Source organism: Marasmius oreades, chromosome 8, assembly GCF_018924745.1.
Source record: "Marasmius oreades isolate 03SP1 chromosome 8, whole genome shotgun sequence".
NCBI lineage: Eukaryota > Fungi > Basidiomycota > Agaricomycetes > Agaricales > Marasmiaceae > Marasmius > Marasmius oreades.
Genome location: NC_057330.1, coordinates 524,025 through 542,909, shown reverse-complemented (window position 1 = coordinate 542,909; position 18,885 = coordinate 524,025). Strand labels below are relative to the sequence as shown.

Below are 18,885 nucleotides of genomic sequence, written 5' to 3'. Positions count from 1 at the left end.
TAGACCATTGACAACTCGGAAGCCGACATCTGGTATCAAGGGATGAATATCGATGAATGAGCACGCCATCAAGACACCCGAGTTCTCGAGTTCTCTGAGTTTCTCAATTTACGGCTTCTATGATCGAATCAAAGAACTTTGTTGATATGAACGGTTATACTACGTGGATTGTTCGTATACATGTATGTACATGGTCGACTGCTTGGAATACCTAGGACCTGCTCCATCTACAGCCTCAAGCGTGCCCACCCTGACTCGAAGTTCCTCCACGCCTAACAGTGTTGCGCCCACCTCGTTGACTTCCCCCACGTCGAGACTTCTGACGCATTGAACTGGCACGAACAGACGGTGAAGAATGTTCGCCTTCGCTGGGTCCTTGGATCCCAGGATTGATTTCAAGGGTAGAGCGCGAGTCAGACCCGGTACGAGTTGAAGCAATGGCCATCAAGCCCTTGGCAGCCCTGGCAATCCCTTTGTTTTTCTTCTTTCTTGGGCGCAGATTGTGCGAGTGTGTGGATGTGGACTGTGCAGGGTTCCGAGACCGATCACCAAATGCCTGAGCTTTAGCCCGCTCTTCCAGGGTACGTTTGAGGGCCTGAATCCTCCGGTCATCAGATTTCCACTCCAGGTAAGTGTCCAGGGTCAGACGTAGATGTTTTCGATAGACATTATCAGCAATAAGCTCGGATATCTCAAAATCTTCCTCGTGCTGCTTTTGAATAACATGAAGAAATTCCCCGATGTTAGCTAGGACAAGGCAGGGATCCTGTCCAAGAAGGAACACCCTGCTTTCGTCATACTCGAGCGGATCAATGATCTCAAACTCTCCCTTCTTATCCTTGATGCCTCGGAGGAGAGGAGAAGTCTTTGCTCGTCCAAAGGTGTCGACCTGTGGCTTTTGCAACATTTCATCCGGCTGAGGGATTATTATCAGGATGGGGATGGTCGGAATGTTATACAATCAGAACGCACAACTTTGAGTGGAATTTCGAAAAGTATCTGGTCGTCACCGGTTGTAGGTCTGGAAGGTGGTGGACTATTGAGATCGACTATCTGGCGAGGGAATGTATATTGGTCGTGACAGCGTATTCCAATGACATGATACGGGTACAAGCCAGGGGGGAAAACCTAATGATAAATAGGTATAAACGTTACAGTGGCAAGAGGACTGACATACTGTGGTTCTGTGGATTTTTGTTTTTGCTTCAATAAGTGAATCCAAATAAGATTTCCTCTCCTTTCGAATTTCATCGTTGCCAACTGCATCCCAATCGTGTTCATCCTGAAATCCGATTCAACTAGGACAAGAAAACACAAGGGGGCTTTAATGACTTACCGGGTAGAATACTTTAAGATCACGACCCTGAACAACGTATAAGAATATCACATGCAGAGTGGGAGAAGGAAGGGCTTGCCGGGAGTTCAATAATCTTGACGTTATGTTCATGCTCAAGTCGGCGAATACGAACCTCATATATGAGTCTCGTAAAGTCCAGGATTTTCTCCACAATGTTTTTCGCTGGAACCAGTTTGATCAAACCTTTATCGATGCTATAGTGCATCGATGCATCCACTAGGTCATCGACGGTCTCAGCTGTCCCAGAAGAATCATAAACTCGGTCACTTACAGAGCCAAATATTCCTCGAGGAGTGTCTATTTAAGGTGTCCGGTTTATCGCCAAATACACGTTCCAAAAACCAGAGCTTCAACAAAGGATTAAACAATGAGTATGTTATTATAGCTAAAGCACGGACTCACAAAGTTAGCTGGAGCACTAACAGGAATAACATGTGCCATTTGGAGGCAGTTTTGGGTGAGAGTCAGCATGCACCGAGCTGCGTATAGATGCATCAAAACGACTTTCAGGAAAATGGTTGTCCGACTAAAACCGGTCCGGCCAATAGTCTGCACCGCGGGCGTCGTAGGAAGGAACTGGTCCACTGGAACATCGTCACATTCAGACTCTTCATCGAAAGCGACGTCCGATCCTATGATCTGGGCGGCAGAAGAAGTCTGGGGTTCACTACAGATTTCGGGGCTACTGAAGACAGCTTGTGGAGAGGCGTGAGCATATAATAGGGACGAAGTCGGACGGGAAGGCTGCGGGGTGCGTGGAAAGTCGTCACTTAGAGATGAAGATTGAGGTGAAGGAGTGGAGGCAGACATGGGATGGCTGAACAACGAGAGGAGGTAGGCCTTCGGTTTTATAGTCCTACGGCGAGTGTAGTGGCAGTCGAGTCAGATCCATTGTAGTTGAGGTATGACAATAGAAGATTCATCAGATTTTATGATTCCGGTAGCGGAAGAGGGAACCCAAAAGAAGGAAACAAAAGGTAACGTCGGCCCGTGGGAGGGGGGTGTGGCACCCCGGAAAATGGGTGGAAGGGTCGGTTCCAAAATGGGCCCATTTTCGGGGTTTATAGGTGGAAAGAAATATTGCCTTTTATGGCAATTGATAGGTGGAAAGTCACCAACGTACGAAATCTGGCCGCGAGTAGGTGGATGGAGGAACTAACATCTTAAAAATCAGAGAAAATTATTATTATGCTTTAAAAACCTCGTAGCTACTTTACAACGTATGTAACATGTCATTTCATCCAATCCTTGCGTCATAGTCCCAATGGAAGCTAACTATATTCGTAATGAACAGATATACTTTCCAACCCTTTCCCCTGCCATATCCTACTATTATAGACCTATATGTGAGAGAGGAAACAATGAGCAGAAGAGGCTCGACATACCAAATGGGCTGAGAACCATGCAACGTGGGGGACTGTAGCCAGTGTAGGTGGATTGTTGAACGGGCCTTGATGATGTCATCATGGCCGATAGGTGGACTCTGAGTGGTGGGAGAACCGACTGTCCTTCCTAAAATGGTCGCCGGTAGGTGGATTGGGAACCGACTCTCCCACACATATTCCGGGGTCCTTGTGGCACTCGGGGTCAGCGTGACTTAGGTAATAATAAACGTGCACCTCAAACGCCCCGGCTCAAACATTCTTCAACCACCAACATCAACATTCGCAACGTCGATTATCGAGCTATGGTTTCATTGGAGACCTTGACACCCTTTCAGGATAAACCAATCGAGCCTTGGCAGTTCCAGCTTATTTCACCACATAACCGAATAGCAGGATTGGTGTGTATTCCTTCTCGGACATCCTTATGCTCTCCTGCTCATCACAGGTGATCTTTCAGTACATTTACCATTTTGAATGGGTATTTGGTCTAGAGTATGATGGCTTTCCCTACAGCAGCGAACTCAATACGATGTCAGGTGCGTCGCTGTCGTCCACGTTATGCCAGCGAGTACTTGTAGTAATGTCTTCCGTTACAGTCTCGAAGGATATCCGACCGTATCTCGAGAAAGGCCTGTTGATTCTCATTCCGACCGCTGACGTTTTGGAAAGAGCCTACGAGATGTTGATCTACAATAATAAACGTCCTCGCGAACCTGACGAGCGCAAACGTTTTGAGGTGAGGAACCGTTGATTCTTGTATTTCACGCCAAGCTGATTTCCTCCAGGAATTTGGTACAGGTCCATGGGAATATACTATTATGCCAGGACGATGGGACAGAAAGACCAAGAAAAGCTCCTTACCACCGTTATTCGATTGTTCACCCGATGGGACTCTCATCCCTTTCTCTTTCGATGACTGCGATTACGACACTCTTCCGCGATTCACCTCCGTTGTGCATCCCCTCATAGTTATCATGCTGCACCGCATGAACATACGAGACGATCATCCTTCCATGACTATCCAGGAGAAACTCATCGCGCCGCTGGAGAAGGTTTTATGCAAGTGGCCGGAATGGCAACATAACCGGTTTCTACCTATGGCTAACGCCAAATTTAAGCGCGAATACGACGTGGGACGGAAGATAGTTTGTCGATGCCTCCGCTGTTTGGAAAATACCCCTAGCACCACTACTGCCTCTTCATCCGAATTAGAGGATACATACACGGACGATGAAGAAGAGGTGGGGAAAGAAGGTCGCGAGGATGAATATAAGGAGCTATCTCGTATAGCGAACGAGAGGATCTCAGTATGGAGAGGGTGTTTGGAGGGAGTTGCGTCCAACCACGATGATGTCAAACACGACGATATATTGGACCGTTACGCTCAGGAGTGTACGGATGCAGCAGACAAGGTAATGCTTAGGCAAGAGGAAGAGCGGGCCAAGCGAGAGGCACTGGCTGCAGAAATGCAAGGCGACTTTCCTTCGAAAAAGAAATCTAGACTTTCCTAACCATTCATTCCTTTTTGATCTGTTTTGCTTTCATATTCCATTGTATTATTTCACAAGTCCGGTGGATCTTATTGTTCTCTGTGTTTATATTCCTATTCCTATCAGCATGTATCTGAAACGCTATCGTTATACAAAGGTCTTTGAGCTACTTCTTAAGCTGTCTGCATAATGTTGGATTCCCGATCCCCACCCCATACAACCAACCAAACGACGCTCTCCAAATCACGACCCCGAATTTGAGAACAATTTTTTAGATCTCGAAGTTGCTTCAGGCTTCTCCCCATGGCCAGTAGTGAGTCAGACTCTACTCCAACTCTACTCGAACAACTTGCCCTCCGCTGGACCCATGACAGCCCATACTATTACCACGGTCACCTGCCGCGTAGCTTAGAATACACGCGCGGTTTCTATCAACTTTTCATCATGGTTTCGTTGGAGACATTGACCCCATTCCAGGACAAACCGATTGAGCCTCGGCAGTTTCAGCTCATTTCACCACGGAGCTTCTCAGTAGCTAGGGTCCGTGATTTTTCTCGGACACCCTTGTGGTCCCCTGCTTACCGGGACTTACCATCCAGTACATCTGCCATTTTGAATGGATCTTTGGTCTAGAGTACGATGCCTTTCCTTTCAGCAGCGAACTCAATATAATGTCAGGTGCGTCGTCCACGTTATGTCCACGATTACTTGTAGTAATCGTAACGTGTTACAGTCTCGAAGGATATCCGACAGTATCTTGAGCGAGGCTTGTTAATTTTTGTTCCGACCGCTGATGTTTTGGAAAGAGCCTACGAGATGTTGATTTACAACAACCATCGCCCTCGCGATCCCGACGAGCGCAAACGTTTTGAGGTTCAGACCATTGATTACCTTACCTTACTCAAAGCTGATTTCTTTTTTTTTCAGGAATTCGGTACAGGCCCATGGGAGTACACCATTCTACCCGGACGATGGGATACAAAGACTAAGAAGAGCGAGTCTTTACCGCCATTATTCAATCGCTCATCCGACGGTGCCTTTACCCCTTTCTTTTTCGATGATCGCGATTTCGACACTCTGCCACGATTCACCTCGACTGTGCATCCCCTCATAGTCGTCTTGTTACTCCGCATGAATGTGCCAGACAATCATCCTTCGCAGACTATCCAGGAGAAACTCATCGCGCCGCTGAAAAAGGTTTTCCGCAAGTGGCCGCAATGGGAACATAACCGTTTCCTGCCTATGCCTAACACTAAATTCAAGCGCGAATACAACGCGGGAGGGAAGATAGTTTGTCGATGCATCTACTGTTCCAAAAATACCCCTAGCACCTCTACTGCCTCTTCATCCGAATTAGAGGATACATGCACGGACGATGAAGAAGTGGAGAAAGAAGGTCGCGAGGAGGAGTATAAGGAGCTATCTCGTATAGCGAACGAGAGAATCTCAGTATGGAGAGGGTGTTTAGAGGGAGTTGCGTCCAACCACGATGATGTCAAACACGATGATATATTGGACCGGTACGCTCAGGAGTGTACGGATGCTGCAGACAAGGTAATGCTTAGGCAAGAGGAAGAGCGAGCCAAACGAGAGGCACTGGCGGCAGAAATGCAAGGCGACTTTTCGTTGAAAAAGAAATCTAGACTTTCCTAACTATTCATTCGTTTTTTTGTTCTGTTTGCTTTCATATCCCATTGTATTGTTATTTCATAAACGGTCCGGCACTGTTTTCTGTGATTATATTTTTATCAGCATGTATCTGAATCGCTATGGTTATACAAACTTGGTCTTTTGAGCTACTTAAGGTGTCCGGCGTCCGCATAATGTTGGATCCACGATCCCACCACACCCATACAACCCAACGACGCTCTCCAAATCATGAACCCAAATTGGAGTATAATTTTTTAGATCCCGAAGTTAGTTCAAGCTTCTTCCCATCCCCCATACTGGTCCGCTGGACCTGGCATACTATTACCACGGTCACCTGCCGCGTATTAGAATACCGTGACGCGCGCCGTTTCTATCAATTCATTATGGTTTTATTGGAGACATTGACACTCTCTCAGGATAAACCGATTGAGCCTTGTCAGTTCCAGCTTATTTCGCCACACAACCGAATAGCGGGAAAGGTGTGTATCCCTTCTCGGACATCCTTGAGTTCTCCTGCTCATTATGGGTTACCTTCCAGTACATTTGCCATTTTGAATGGATCTTTGGTCTAGAATACGATGCTTTTCCTTACACCAGCGAACTCAATATAATGTCAGGTGCGTCGCCCACTTTACGCCAGCAAGTACTTGTAGCAATACGTTGGGCTACAGTCTCGAAGGATATCCGAGAGTATCTCGAAGAAGGCTACTTAATTTTTATTCCGACGGCTGACGTCCTGGAAAGAGCCTACGAGATGTTGATCTACAATAACCATCGTCCTCGCGATCCCGACGAGCGCAAACGTTTTGAGGTCAGATCGCCGATTCTTTTACGTTGCAAAATTTGATTTGTTTCAGGAATTTGGTACAGGTCCATGGGAATATACTATCATACCAGGACGATGGGACAGAAGAACCAAGAAGAGCGAGTTCTTACCGCCTTTATTCGATTGTTCACCCGATGGCACCCTAGTCCCTGTCTCTTTCGATGATTGTGACTACGACACTTTTCCGCGATTCACCTCCGCTGTGCATCCCCTCATAGTTATCATGCTGCACCGCATGAACGTACCAGACAATCATCCTTCCACGGCCATTCGGGACAAGCTCATTACACCGCTGAAGAAGGTCTTGTTCAAGTGGCCACATTGGGAACATAACCGTTTCCTGCCTATGCCTAACACTAAATTCAAGCGCGAATACAATGTGGGACGGGAGATAGCTTGTCTATGCACCTACTGTTTGGAAAATACCTCTAGCACCTCTACTGCCTCTTCATCCGAATTAGAGGATACATGCACGGCCGATGAAGAAGAGGTGGAGAAAGAAGGTCGCGAGGAGGAATATAAGGAGCTGTCTCGTATAGCAAAGGAGAGGATCTCAGTATGGAGAGGGTGTTTAGAGGGAGTTGCGTCCATCCACGATGATGTCAAACACGATGATATGTCGGACCGTTACGCTCAGGAGTGTACGGATGCTGCCGACAAGGTGATGCTTAGGCAAGAGGAAGAGCGGGCCAAGCGAGAGGCACTGGCGGCAGATATGCAAGGGGACTTTCCGTTGAAAAAGAAATCTAGACTTTCCTAACCGTTCATTTGTCTTTTGTTTTGTTTGCTTTCATATTCCATTGTATTGTTGGTTCATGAACCCGGTGGATCTCATTGTTTTCTGTGTTTATATTCCTATCAGCATGTATCTGAATCGCTATCGTTATGCAAAGGTCTTTGAGCTTCTTAAGCTGTCCGCATAGTGTTGGATTCCCGATCCTCCCGCCCCATACAACCAACCAAACGACGCTCTCCAATCACGACCCCAAATTGGAGTATATTTTTTTAGATCCCGAAGTTGCTTCACCCTTCTCGTGAGTAGCTCTACTCGAACAAGTTCTGCTGGACCCACGACAACCCATACTATTACCACGGTCACCTGCCGCGTAACTTGGAATACACGCACCGTTTCTATCAACTTTTCATTATGGTTTCGTTGGAGACATTGACCCCATTCCAGGACAAACCGATTGAGCCTCGGCAGTTTCAGCTCATTTCACCACGGAGCTTCTCAGTAGCAAGGGTCCGTGATTTTTCTCGGACACCCTTGTGGACCCCTGCTTACCACGACTTACCATCCAGTACATCTGCCATTTTGAATGGATCTTTGGCCTAGAGTACGATGCCTTTCCTTTCAGCAGCGAACTCAATACAATGTTAGGTGCGTTGTCCACGTTATGCCCACAATTACTTGTAACAGTAATGTGTTACAGTCTCGAAGGATATCCGACAGTATCTTGAGCGAGGCTTGTTAATTTTTGTTCCGACCGCTGACGTTTTGGAAAGAGCCTACGAGATGTTGATTTACAATAACCATCGTCCTCGCGATCCCGACGAACGCAAACGTTTTGAGGTTCAGACAATTGATTACCTTACCTTACTCAAATTTGATTTTTTCTTCTTTCAGGAATTCGGTACAGGCCCATGGGAGTACACCATTCTACCAGGACGATGGAATACAAAGACTAAGAAGAGCGAGTCTTTACCGCCATTATTCAATCACTCATCCGAGGGTGCCTTTACCCCTTTCTTTTTCGATGATCGCGATTTCGACACTCTGCCACGATTCACCTCCGCTGTGCATCCCCTCATAGTCGTCTTGTTACTCCGCATGAACGCGCCAGACAATCATCCTTCACAGACAATCCAGGAGAAACTCATCGCGCCGCTGAAAAAGGTTTTCCGCAAGTGGCCGCAATGGGAACATAACCGTTTCCTACCTATGCCTAACACTAAATTCAAGCGCGAATATGACGCGGGACAAAAGATAGTTTGTCGATGCATCTATTGTTCCAAAAGTACCCCTAGCACCTCTACTACCTCTTCATCCGAATTAGAGGATACATGCACGGACGATGCAGAAGAACTGGAGAAAGAAGGTCGCGAGGAAGAATATAAGGAGCTATCTCATATAGTGAACGAGAGGATCTCGGTATGGAGAGGGTGTTTAGAGGGAGTTGCGTCCATCCACGATGATGTCAAACACGATGATATATTGGACCGGTACGCTCAGGAGTGTACGGATGCTGCCGACAAGGTAATGCTTAGGCAAGAGGAAGAGCGAGCCAAACGAGAGGCACTGGCTGCAGAAATGCAAGGGGACTTTCCGTTGAAGAAGAAATCTAGACATTCCTAACCGTTCATTCGTTTTTTGTTCTGTTTGCTTTCATATTCCATTGTATTGTTATTTCATAAGTCCGGCACTGTTTTTTGTGATTATATTCTTATCAGCATGTATCTGAATCGCTATCGTTATACAAAGGTCTTTCTTCTGTGTAACCCCGCATAATTCAGTTGGATCCACGATCCCCCAAGAACCCACTCGTGGCCCGCCAATACTATTACCACGGTCACCTGCCGCGTAGCCTATAAGAATACACGCGCCGTTTCTATCAATTGAAAATGGTTTTATTGGAGACATTGACACCCTTTCAGGATAAACCAATCGAGCCTTGGCAGTTCCAGCTTATTTCACCACATAACCGAATAGCAGGATTGGTGTGTATTCCTTCTCGGACATCCTTATGCTCTCCTGCTCATCACAGGTTATCTTTCAGTACATTTACCATTTTGAATGGGTATTTGGTCTAGAGTATGATGGCTTTCCCTACAGCAGCGAACTCAATACAATGTTAGGTGCGTCGCTACGTTATGCCAGCGAGTACTTGTAGTAATGTCTTCCGTTACAGTCTCGAAGGATATCCGACCGTATCTCGAGAAAGGCTTGTTGATTCTCGTTCCGACCGCTGATGTTTTGGAAAGAGCATACGAGATGTTGATTTACAATAATAAACGTCCTCGCGAACCTGACGAGCGCAAACGTTTTGAGGTTCAGAACCGTTGATTCTTGTATTTCACGCCAAGCTGATTTCCTTCAGGAATTTGGTACAGGTCCATGGGAATATACTATATTACCGGGGCGATGGGATAGAAAGACCAAGAAAAGCTCCTTACCACCGTTATTCGATTGTTCACCCGATGGCACTCTCATCCCTTTCTCTTTCGATGACTGCAATTACGACACTCTTCCGCGATTCACTTCCGCTGTGCATCCCCTCATAGTTATCATGCTGCACCGCATGAACATACGAGACGATCATCCTTCCATGACTATTCAGGAGAAACTCATCGCACCGCTGGAGAAGGTTTTATGCAAGTGGCCGGAATGGCAACATAACCGTTTTCTACCTATGGCTAACGCCAAATTTAAGCGCGAATACGACGTGGGACGGAAGATAGTTTGTCGATGCCTCCGCTGTTTGGAAAATACCCCTAGCACCTCTACTGCCTCTTCATCCGAATTAGAGGATACATGCACGGACAATGAAGAAGAGGTGGAGAAAGAAGGTCGCGAGGAGGAATATAAGGAGCTATCTCGTATAGCAAAGGAGAGGATCTCAGTATGGAGAGGGTGTTTAGAGGGAGTTGCGTCCAACCACGATGATGTCAAACACGATGATATGTCGGACCGTTACGCTCAGGAGTGTACGGATGCAGCAGACAAGGTAATGCTTAGGCAAGAGGAAGAGCGAGCCAAACGAGAGGCACTGGCTGCAGAAATGCAAGGGGAGTTTCCGTTGAAGAAGAAATTTAGACTTTCCTAACCGTTTATCCCTTTCTTGTTCTGTTTGCTTTCATATCCCATTGTATTGTTATTTCATGAGTCTGGCACTGTTTTGTGTGATTGTATTTTTATCAGCATGTATCTGAATCGCTATCGTTATATAAAGGTCTTTGAGCTACTTCTTAAGCTGTAATGTTGGATCCACGATCCCACCACACCCATACAATCCAAGACGCTCTCCAAATCACGACCCCAAATTGGAGTATAAGTTTTTAGTTCCCGAAGTGATCGGAAGTGGCCAGTAGGGAGTCAGCTGGACCCACGACCGCCCATACTATTACCATGACACGGTCACCTGCCGCGTAGCTTAGAATACACGCGCTTACACGCGCCATTTCTATCAATTCATTATGGTTTCGTTAGAGACATTGACCCCATTCCAGGACAAACCAATTGAGCCTCGGCAGTTTCAGGTCATTTCAACTTGGAGCTTCACAGCAGCAAGGGTGCATGATTTTTTCTCGGACACCCTTGTGGACCCCTGCTTACCATGCCTTACCTTCCAGTACATTCGCCATTTCGAATGGATCTTTGGTCTAGAGTACGATGCCTTTCCTTACACCAGCGAACTTAATACAATGTCAGGTGCGTCGTCCACGTTATGCCCGCGAGTACTTGTAGTAGTGATGTCTTCTGTTACAGTCTCGAAGGATATCCGACAGTATCTTGAGGAAGGCTTTTTAATTTTTATCCCGACCGCCGATGACTTGGAAAGAGCCTACGAGATGTTGATCTACAATAACTATCGTCCTCGCGATCCCGACGAGCGCAAACGTTTTGAGGTCAGATCGCTGATTCTTTTACTTTGCAAAATCTGATTTGTTTCAGGATTTTGGTACAGGTCCATGGGAATATACTATTATACCAGGACGGTGGGACACACGGACCAAGAAGAGCGAGTTTTTACCGCCGTTATTCGATTGTTCATCCGATGGCACCCTCGTTCCTTTCTCTTTCGATGACTGTGACTACGACACTCTTCCGCGATTCACCTCCGCTGTGCATCCCCTCATAGTTGTCATGTTCCACCGCATGAACATACCAGACAATCATCCTTCCAGGACTATCCAGGAGAAACTCATCGAGCCACTGAAAAAGGTTTTCCGCAAGTGGCCGCAATGGCAGCATAACCGTTTCTTGCCTATGCCTAACACCAAATTCAAGCGCGAATATGACGTGGGACGGAAGATAGTTTGTCGATGCATCTACTGTTCCAAAAATACCCCCAGCACCTCTACTGCCTCTTCATCCGAATTAGAGGATACATGCACGGACGATGAAGAAGAAGTGGAGAAAGAAGGTCGCGAGGAGGATTATAAGGAGCTATCTCGTATAGCGAACGAGAGAATCTCAGTATGGAGAGGGTGTTTAGAGGGAGTTGCGTCCATTCACGATGATGTCAAACACGACGATATATTGGACCGGTACGCTCAGGAGTGTACGGATGCTGCCGACAAGGTAATGCTTAGGCAAGAAGAAGAGCGGGTCAAGCGAGAGGCACTGGCGGCACTGGATATGCAAGGGGACTTTCCGTTGAAAAAGAAATCTAGAGTTGTCTAACCGTTCTTGAACCGTTCATTCGCTTTTTGTTCTGTTTGCTTTCATATTCCATTGTATTGTTGTTTCATAAGTCCGGTGGATCTCATTGTTTTCTGTATTTATGTTCCTATCAGCATGTATCCCAATTGCTATCGCTATACACAGGTCTTTGATCTAGCTATGCTCAATGTACTCTCACAATACTCTCATGTAGGCCTCCAAATAATTCAGTTGGACCCACGACCACCCACGCCCATGCGAACCCCAAATCGGGGTATGATTTTTGCTCCCAGCTCTTCTCGCCGGCCGGAGGATGTGACTCGAAAAAAGCCTTCGGTTTCAATTCACCCAGGTATCGTTGATCTCAACTCCTCATATTCCTCATACTCAAAAGATTTTGAAGACATGCATACCCCCATCGACTTTGTTTTGACCCCATCGGCTACATGTTATGCTGGGTTTTGCGTCAAGGCACTAGACGACGTGTTAACTCCTTCAGAGTATGTCGAGCTTATCCAACTCAGAACTGACTGCTTCTCAACCTGATGGTTGGAAACACGCAGGCCTCAGAGCCGGAGAGGATCAGCAAACCGTTCATCGGAACTTTAGGAACAGCGAAAGAGCTATCGTCATCGATGAAGGATTTTCGAAGAAAATCTACGAACGGCTGAAGCCCTTAGGGGAGGAGATTGCAATCATTGAACTCAAAGATTCTTGGGCTTCTATCACTGGGAAAGTGGGACGGAAGCAGGTCCAACGTGGCTACTGGACAGGTGCGTGTCTCCTCTCAAGTATTCATTGGACTGTTCGCCCATTTCGTTTCATCTCTCCAGTGTCCATCGTCCTCCGAAGAGGATGCAGGAAGTCAGAACAACACGGTCTGTGATAGCAACGTATGCTGGAATGAAACAACCGAGGCATCACCGAAGGAAGATACTTCGACGAGCGTGCTGCGCGATTCTGGTCGTCAAACAAAAAGAATTTCTTGGACGTTGAATCAAAGATTGGACGGGTGTTGGTGTTAACAAAAATGCTGTTGCACAGTGGTGAGGAGGTGAACTGTGGTATGAAGTATACTATGAGGCGATTTCATGTTCCGCGAACAAAAATGGACTTATCATGTACTTCACTTCCCACCACTTACAGGAACTCAGCCGAATGACACCTACTCGACGTTCCACGCTCCCGAATCGCTCTACCCTCTCACACTAGGTTTCTCATGATCATAATGTTGTCACCGATAAGAGCATGGGGCCTGGCATGGGACCCAGCATGGGTTTAAATGAAGGGGACTCACTCGAGCGAGCTGCTATATCCCCACCGTACCTGCGTCCCGAAAGATGTCAACTGTCGAATCTCCCCTCGCAACAAAAGCACACCAGGGTGCGAAACCGCAGGAGGGTACTTCTGATGTGTCAAAAGCCGATCTCGAGGCTCTTTTTGCAGAGGAAAGACCTGGGTGGACTGGGTAAGTGTATCAGACGGATCAATCATGTCGCGTTCCTCGTTCAAGTTGGGGATCTCCAGTTATGTCGAGTGGGAGCAATATCCAGACAAGAAGGAGATGGCAACGAAGATCTTGGTCACTAAAAAGTTCACTCCTATCCCTGGTAATGGACTCTTTCCTATTTTCGTTTGACGTGAAACACTCACCTGTCTCTCATTGATAGAATTCCAATTCGTACCACTGCCAAATACCAACCCAGTTCTAATTGGACATCGCTGGAAGGAATATCATGAGGTTTTAGGGTTGAAGAGTATTGTTGATTTCAGCTGGGAGACTGTACAGAAGGAAAAACATGATTTGATCCATATCCTCGATTTTCCTTATAACGGAGAAACCAGACGGCCCCAACTCCTTGAGGGAAAGATTACCTCGAATGAATATCATTTGTGAGTATCGTTCCATCCACACATTCGTTCGTCAGCTTGATCTGGCTCCAAGTGTCCGTAATCATGGAGGTGTCCCTAATATTAAGGAGGATGAGTTCGAGCTCGAAATTGGAGGTCTGGTTAAGACCCCTGTCAAGCTATCCATGAAGGATCTCAAGGACCCGTCCAAGTTCCCGTCAGTGTTTTTCGTACCATCTCATAAGGCTTACTCAATCCAACATCCAACAGGCAAATCGAGATGACGGTCACGTTGCAGTGTAGTGGAACGGCATGTGTTTTCCTTCCCAGTGCTCTTCTGTAACCAATAACAATCCCGCAGCGTCGTATTGAACAAATCCAACAATATCCAGGCGAAGGTGATGAATTAATCAATGCACCATGGGGTAAGCCGGTTTTACGCTTCCACTGTATGGTCAGAGGAATCTGATCGCTACCACATCACCACAGGCGAAGGAGCTATGTAAGGATTCTGATTCTCTTCTATTGCAAGAAGCACTTCCTCAATATGATGCACCAGCGGTACGGCCGTCTACAAGGGCGTGCCTTTGAAGAAAGTTCTCAAGGTAGCTTGCGGTGGAGTCCTTCCTGAGTGCGGACATTTGGAGTTCATCGGAGCGGATACCTACTTCAAGTGATGTCGCGTTTAATTTTGAAACTTCCATCAGTAGGCTCACTCCTTCCTTCAGGAAACTCAACGTGTTCAACTACGCTGTATCTGTTCCTTATCGCAAAGTGCGACAGCACGGAGGTGAAGAAGTTTTACTCGCGTATGAAATGAATGGCAAGCCCCTTCCTAAAATGCACGGGTATCCACTACGAATGGTCGTTACTGGCTATATCGGGGCTAGAAGTTGCAAATGGGTTTATCGTATCAATGCGTTATCAGAACCGAGTATGGGTCCGGTTCAAAGGCAAGAGTACCTGTACTTTACTTCTCAGGTGTGTGAGAAGGTCCCCTGCAGTTGCCGCTGATTGGTACCGAATTCTTTGACTGTAGGTGGGAAAACAGAATGCGAAGTATTCCAATGGGTTTTCGATCCAACAAATGCCTGTCTCGTAAGCGATTCTTATCTGTTGATTTTTCGGTTCTTACATGTTATTAGGAGCGCTATATTGTCTCCTGAGGACAAACAAGTTATCGTGCATAGTGGTACTATCACCTTGAAAGGTTGGGCGTATAGTGGAGGCGGAAACTGGGTTGAACGTGTCGAAATATCGCCTGATGGGTAAGTAAAGTGGCCCTATCGATAACGTTCTAAATGAGCTTTTATGCAGCGGTCATGTCTGGTACGCCGTCGATCCTGATAACCTGACGGAAAAGGTAAAGCCTCATCAGAATTCTCATCGGTTCTCAAAGTTACTAACTCGCACACCAAAGCACTACCATGCCTGGCGTCTATGGTCAATCGATCTTCCTGTCGATGCCGAAGGCTGGTTAGAGTTCTGTGTCCGTTGCTGGGACTCGTCGAATAATACCGAGCCTACCTTCGTCCGCTCTGCTTGGAAGTACGTTGCCCCTGTTCCATTTGAGACTTGTGTTGTTTACCACCCCTCACCTAAAGCTGGGATCTTCATGTTACTTCTTCCTGCCACCGAATCAAAATCTACTCGGTCAATAAATCTCGTCCGGAAACTGCTAAGCGTCTTGCGCAGTTTGAAGAACGTGGCTTGGATATTCAACCTATAACTCTGCCATGCGAGTTTACCTTGGAACCAGTGGATGAGTATCTGGCTGCATATCGTAAGCGGCCTAGAGAACCAAAGAATTGAGCCCAAATAGTGACCAGTCAACTTGTATTATCACAAATGTACTTTTATGTCTACTAATCATCCCAGGCTCTTCCCGGTGAAACCACGTGTGAGATGAGTCATTCTTGGTCCTGAAATACCGCTTCTAGCCTTGCCTGCTACTGTTGTAGGCTTCTTTTCCTTCGAGCTTAACACCCGAATTACGCCATTCAAATTCGGAGTCACCCGTTTCATGCACACAAATGGCGTCTATAACCCCCAGAGCATCTGGCTTTTGGCAAGACCGCATGTCGTATTTTGATGACGATGACGACTTAGAGGACCAACGGTTGATAGAAAACGAAGACGACGACGAGGACGATGGAAGGACAAGAGTACGTATGCTTACTGCCCTGCTATGGGACTTGCTGCTGACCAGTACCTCTAACGATCACGATCTTTTCCCTTTTCGTTTTCTCTAGCTGGATAAAACAATTGATAGAATCGGAATGGGAAGTTACCAATGGACTCTACTCTCACTATGCGGGTTGGGTGTGTTCAGGTCTTGTCCGCCCTTTCTTTAATATTAAACTCTCAAATTAGGATGGATGGCTGATAATGTACGTTACGTCCCAGAATCTTGTGGTCGGGAATGGTCTGAATTTCAGTCTTTTAAAATTCCCTAGATGTGGATCCAAACTGTTGCGATTATTCTTCCTCGTGTGCAGTACCATTACTCTGGTGAGTCCCCCCCTCTTTTTTTAGAGTCGATCTGAATCGCAAAACATTCATTCTCCATCTTTTTACTTCTGTAGTGTCCGACAGTCTCATCGGTACACTTTCTTCCTCAATGTTCGCTGGAATGATGGTCGGTGCTGTCGGGTGGGGGACTTGTGCGTTGTTTCTTTTTGTGAAACTTTGAATATTGTTGTCAACCTGATATTCTATTCAGGTTCTGACCTCATTGGGCGCAGCGCAGCATTCAACGCTACCTTATTCTTCACCTCTGTATTCGGGCTTCTCGCAACGTTCACCACATCCTTCGCAGGGTTATGTGTCACCCTCTTCTTCTTGGGAAGTTCTGTCGGGGTACGCCTTGTCCGCTCAACTTTACTTTTTCTCGGTCGCTGAAGTTCTATTTTTGCGTTTTTTCAAGGGCTCTATGCCAACCGATGGTACTCTCCTACTGGAACACATGCCGAATGGCAAGAAATATCTAGTCACAGCACTTTCAGTGTTCTTCTCATTTGGAGCAGTTTTGTCCGCTGTCGTCGCGTTGTTGGTGGTACCTCAGAATTCTTGTCCTCAAGGAGCGACCGAGTGCGATGTGGATACTCAGAATAAGGGATGGAAGTATTTGTTAACAGCTCTTGGGTTAACCGTATGTTATTCCCTTACCCTACCCCATTTTCAAACCTAAACTGATTTCCCGTTTTTCCAGACACTATCCATGTTCCTCGCTCGGATTGTGTTTTTCCGATTACATGAATCGCCCCGATACTTGGTTGGTGCTGGGAGACATCAAGAAGCGTTGGAGTCTTTGCAACTGATATCACGGTTCAATGGTTCTGACCTGTCTCTAGTGATCGAAGACGTTCTAGATGACCCGCCAAAGTCTCCTGCACCCAACAAGGCAAAACCGGAGGAAACGGAAACACCTGGTATGACGAGGAGTACCAGTGGTGGGTCGGGAGGGTCAGATGGAGTTGCTAATTACTCGTCTACGCTGGAGACTGATACGTCGTTGGGGTCTCATTCGTTCGAGACACCGTCGATGGAACATCACGAGCCGGCGTTCGTGATAGCAGCAGCAGCAGCAGAGCCAACGTCAAGGATGTTGTCGTCCGCCGATGCCGACGCCGATGGTGGAAAGGATCCACTCCCAGCTCCCACACCTAGACCTCGACCTCGATTGAACCGCCAACGGCGATTAAGCCGCCGAACATCTTCGATCTACGAGAGGAGAATGTGCGCGGCACTCCCTCGGTGGCTGAGGAGACCATTGTGGGCATGGTGGGATAGAGTGGTGATGGTGCTCACGCCAGAATGGCTGCGGACGACTGTTTTGGTTTGGGGCGTTTGGTTTTCGATGTCATTGGGTAAGTTGTTAAGTTTAGAATTGTTACTTTACTGAGGGATTCGGTTTTATTTTCAGCCTATACGATGTTCAATGTGTATCTTCCCAAACTCTTGGAGACTTCAGCTCCGGCATCTCGGTCTCGGGATGAAGGATCAAGCACGACGGAACATAAGTCATTGGAGGAAAGCTTATGGGATGTTGTGATATTCACGATTGGTGGATGCCCCGGAGCTATCGTAAGTCATCACTGTCCATCCCGTCTTTAATTATAGACGCTGAGATCCGAAAATTTGATAGCTTGGAGCGTACATGACAGAATCGCCACTGGGTCGACGGTGGTCGTTGGCTGGTACCACGTTCTTGACCGCGTTCTTTTGCGTGGTGTTTATCGAAGTGCAGACGAGCTGGGCAGTGAGGGCCAGTAGTGTTGGTATAAGCTTGAGTGCTACAGCGATGTATGCGGTGCTATATGGATGGACGCCGGATATTTTTGGGACGGAAGGTGTGTTCTCTGTCTTTAACTCTAATTACTCAAAAATGTAACACTCAAAACCCCTTCTTTTCTCCGAACAACAGTACGCGGAACGGCGTGTGGTATTGCGTCAGCTCTTTCACGAATGTGCGTCCTCCTATTAATTATAGCTGTTTTACGAGACGTGTACGATACTGAACACTGTTTGTGAACAGAGGAGGGATGATCGCACCGATACTCGGGGGGATGTTGTTGATGATGAATCGATCTATACCCGTGTACACGAGCGTGATCGTTTATGTTCTTTCGGGGGTGGGAGTTCTGATGTTGAAGGAGAGTGCTGGACAAGGGATTAAAGGGAAGGCGAGTGTCGTACATTAGGACTTGTAAAATTAGATGCTTGCTTTTGTGGCGGGTAACGCCGCATGTTGTCGTTGATTTGCGCCTTCGTTGTAAGTACTTACATGTCGTGGCATGATGGATCCGTGCTGAACGGCTGAATAGGTAAGTTTTTTTTTCAACCTGGACTACTTGCCTGCAGGTACGCCCCCAGGCCCCTCGATGACCCTGCCAGCCAGCGACACTGCCATTCAATAGTTCGTGCCTCGTGACGAGTAATTT

At 47.0% G+C, this 18,885-nt stretch overlaps 11 protein-coding genes across 12 annotated transcripts; 10 read left to right on the top strand and 1 right to left on the bottom strand.

The window, feature by feature from the left end:
• Nucleotides 1-200: 200 nt before the first annotated feature.
• Nucleotides 201-2,380, bottom strand: E1B28_012082 (uncharacterized protein). The gene is made up of 7 exons (XM_043157153.1): nucleotides 1,760-2,380; nucleotides 1,629-1,704; nucleotides 1,416-1,573; nucleotides 1,337-1,363; nucleotides 1,178-1,282; nucleotides 973-1,128; nucleotides 201-916 (listed from the first exon to the last, which is right to left on the bottom strand). Exons 1-7 carry the CDS (start codon nucleotides 2,165-2,167, stop codon nucleotides 236-238), a joined length of 1,611 nt encoding a protein of 536 aa, XP_043004519.1. The 5' UTR covers nucleotides 2,168-2,380; the 3' UTR covers nucleotides 201-235.
• A 578-nt stretch (nucleotides 2,381-2,958) lies between these two features.
• Nucleotides 2,959-4,407, top strand: E1B28_012081 (uncharacterized protein). Its single transcript, XM_043157152.1, has 4 exons — nucleotides 2,959-3,140; nucleotides 3,200-3,278; nucleotides 3,339-3,478; nucleotides 3,528-4,407. Exons 1-4 carry the CDS (start codon nucleotides 3,045-3,047, stop codon nucleotides 4,251-4,253), a joined length of 1,041 nt encoding a protein of 346 aa, XP_043004518.1. The 5' UTR covers nucleotides 2,959-3,044; the 3' UTR covers nucleotides 4,254-4,407.
• Nucleotides 4,408-4,676: 269 nt separating this feature from the next.
• Nucleotides 4,677-5,955, top strand: E1B28_012080 (uncharacterized protein; the record flags this gene model as incomplete). The annotated part of the gene is made up of 4 exons (XM_043157151.1): nucleotides 4,677-4,772; nucleotides 4,832-4,910; nucleotides 4,966-5,105; nucleotides 5,160-5,955. 4 exons carry the CDS (start codon nucleotides 4,677-4,679, stop codon nucleotides 5,883-5,885), a joined length of 1,041 nt encoding a protein of 346 aa, XP_043004517.1. The 3' UTR covers nucleotides 5,886-5,955.
• Nucleotides 5,956-6,170: 215 nt separating this feature from the next.
• Nucleotides 6,171-7,618, top strand: E1B28_012079 (uncharacterized protein). Its single transcript, XM_043157150.1, has 4 exons — nucleotides 6,171-6,361; nucleotides 6,421-6,499; nucleotides 6,554-6,693; nucleotides 6,740-7,618. The coding sequence occupies exons 1-4, from the start codon at nucleotides 6,266-6,268 to the stop codon at nucleotides 7,466-7,468; spliced, it is 1,044 nt and encodes a 347-aa protein (XP_043004516.1). The 5' UTR covers nucleotides 6,171-6,265; the 3' UTR covers nucleotides 7,469-7,618.
• Nucleotides 7,619-7,831: 213 nt separating this feature from the next.
• E1B28_012078 (uncharacterized protein) lies at nucleotides 7,832-9,194 on the top strand. The gene is made up of 4 exons (XM_043157149.1): nucleotides 7,832-7,951; nucleotides 8,011-8,089; nucleotides 8,142-8,281; nucleotides 8,336-9,194. Exons 1-4 carry the CDS (start codon nucleotides 7,856-7,858, stop codon nucleotides 9,062-9,064), a joined length of 1,044 nt encoding a protein of 347 aa, XP_043004515.1. The 5' UTR covers nucleotides 7,832-7,855; the 3' UTR covers nucleotides 9,065-9,194.
• Nucleotides 9,195-9,330: 136 nt separating this feature from the next.
• Nucleotides 9,331-10,673, top strand: E1B28_012077 (uncharacterized protein; the record flags this gene model as incomplete). Its single annotated transcript, XM_043157148.1, has 4 exons — nucleotides 9,331-9,426; nucleotides 9,486-9,564; nucleotides 9,618-9,757; nucleotides 9,807-10,673. The coding sequence occupies 4 exons, from the start codon at nucleotides 9,331-9,333 to the stop codon at nucleotides 10,530-10,532; spliced, it is 1,041 nt and encodes a 346-aa protein (XP_043004514.1). The 3' UTR covers nucleotides 10,533-10,673.
• Nucleotides 10,674-10,902: 229 nt separating this feature from the next.
• Nucleotides 10,903-12,112, top strand: E1B28_012076 (uncharacterized protein; the record flags this gene model as incomplete). The annotated part of the gene is made up of 4 exons (XM_043157147.1): nucleotides 10,903-10,998; nucleotides 11,059-11,137; nucleotides 11,195-11,334; nucleotides 11,381-12,112. 4 exons carry the CDS (start codon nucleotides 10,903-10,905, stop codon nucleotides 12,110-12,112), a joined length of 1,047 nt encoding a protein of 348 aa, XP_043004513.1.
• A 234-nt stretch (nucleotides 12,113-12,346) lies between these two features.
• E1B28_012075 (uncharacterized protein) lies at nucleotides 12,347-12,977 on the top strand (the record flags this gene model as incomplete). The annotated part of the gene is made up of 5 exons (XM_043157146.1): nucleotides 12,347-12,443; nucleotides 12,495-12,591; nucleotides 12,655-12,683; nucleotides 12,733-12,864; nucleotides 12,925-12,977. 5 exons carry the CDS (start codon nucleotides 12,347-12,349, stop codon nucleotides 12,975-12,977), a joined length of 408 nt encoding a protein of 135 aa, XP_043004512.1.
• Nucleotides 12,978-13,431: 454 nt separating this feature from the next.
• E1B28_012074 (uncharacterized protein) lies at nucleotides 13,432-14,226 on the top strand (the record flags this gene model as incomplete). The annotated part of the gene is made up of 4 exons (XM_043157145.1): nucleotides 13,432-13,559; nucleotides 13,619-13,701; nucleotides 13,762-13,984; nucleotides 14,037-14,226. The coding sequence occupies 4 exons, from the start codon at nucleotides 13,432-13,434 to the stop codon at nucleotides 14,224-14,226; spliced, it is 624 nt and encodes a 207-aa protein (XP_043004511.1).
• A 129-nt stretch (nucleotides 14,227-14,355) lies between these two features.
• On the top strand, nucleotides 14,356-15,754 carry E1B28_012073 (uncharacterized protein; the record flags this gene model as incomplete). The annotated part of the gene is made up of 8 exons (XM_043157144.1): nucleotides 14,356-14,444; nucleotides 14,502-14,615; nucleotides 14,671-14,923; nucleotides 14,982-15,040; nucleotides 15,088-15,210; nucleotides 15,260-15,305; nucleotides 15,363-15,490; nucleotides 15,547-15,754. 8 exons carry the CDS (start codon nucleotides 14,356-14,358, stop codon nucleotides 15,752-15,754), a joined length of 1,020 nt encoding a protein of 339 aa, XP_043004510.1.
• Nucleotides 15,755-15,864: 110 nt separating this feature from the next.
• Nucleotides 15,865-18,753, top strand: E1B28_012072 (uncharacterized protein). Of its 2 annotated transcripts, XM_043157142.1 has the most exons (12): nucleotides 15,865-16,107; nucleotides 16,195-16,264; nucleotides 16,316-16,332; nucleotides 16,399-16,453; nucleotides 16,528-16,605; nucleotides 16,665-16,801; nucleotides 16,869-17,093; nucleotides 17,154-17,811; nucleotides 17,868-18,028; nucleotides 18,090-18,294; nucleotides 18,369-18,411; nucleotides 18,480-18,753. In XM_043157142.1, exons 1-12 carry the CDS (start codon nucleotides 15,976-15,978, stop codon nucleotides 18,643-18,645), a joined length of 1,947 nt encoding a protein of 648 aa, XP_043004508.1. In that variant the 5' UTR covers nucleotides 15,865-15,975; the 3' UTR covers nucleotides 18,646-18,753. The 2 variants fall into 2 exon arrangements, with proteins under 2 accessions (XP_043004508.1, XP_043004509.1); XM_043157143.1 differs by having other exon boundaries at nucleotides 16,195-16,332.
• Nucleotides 18,754-18,885: the final 132 nt, after the last annotated feature.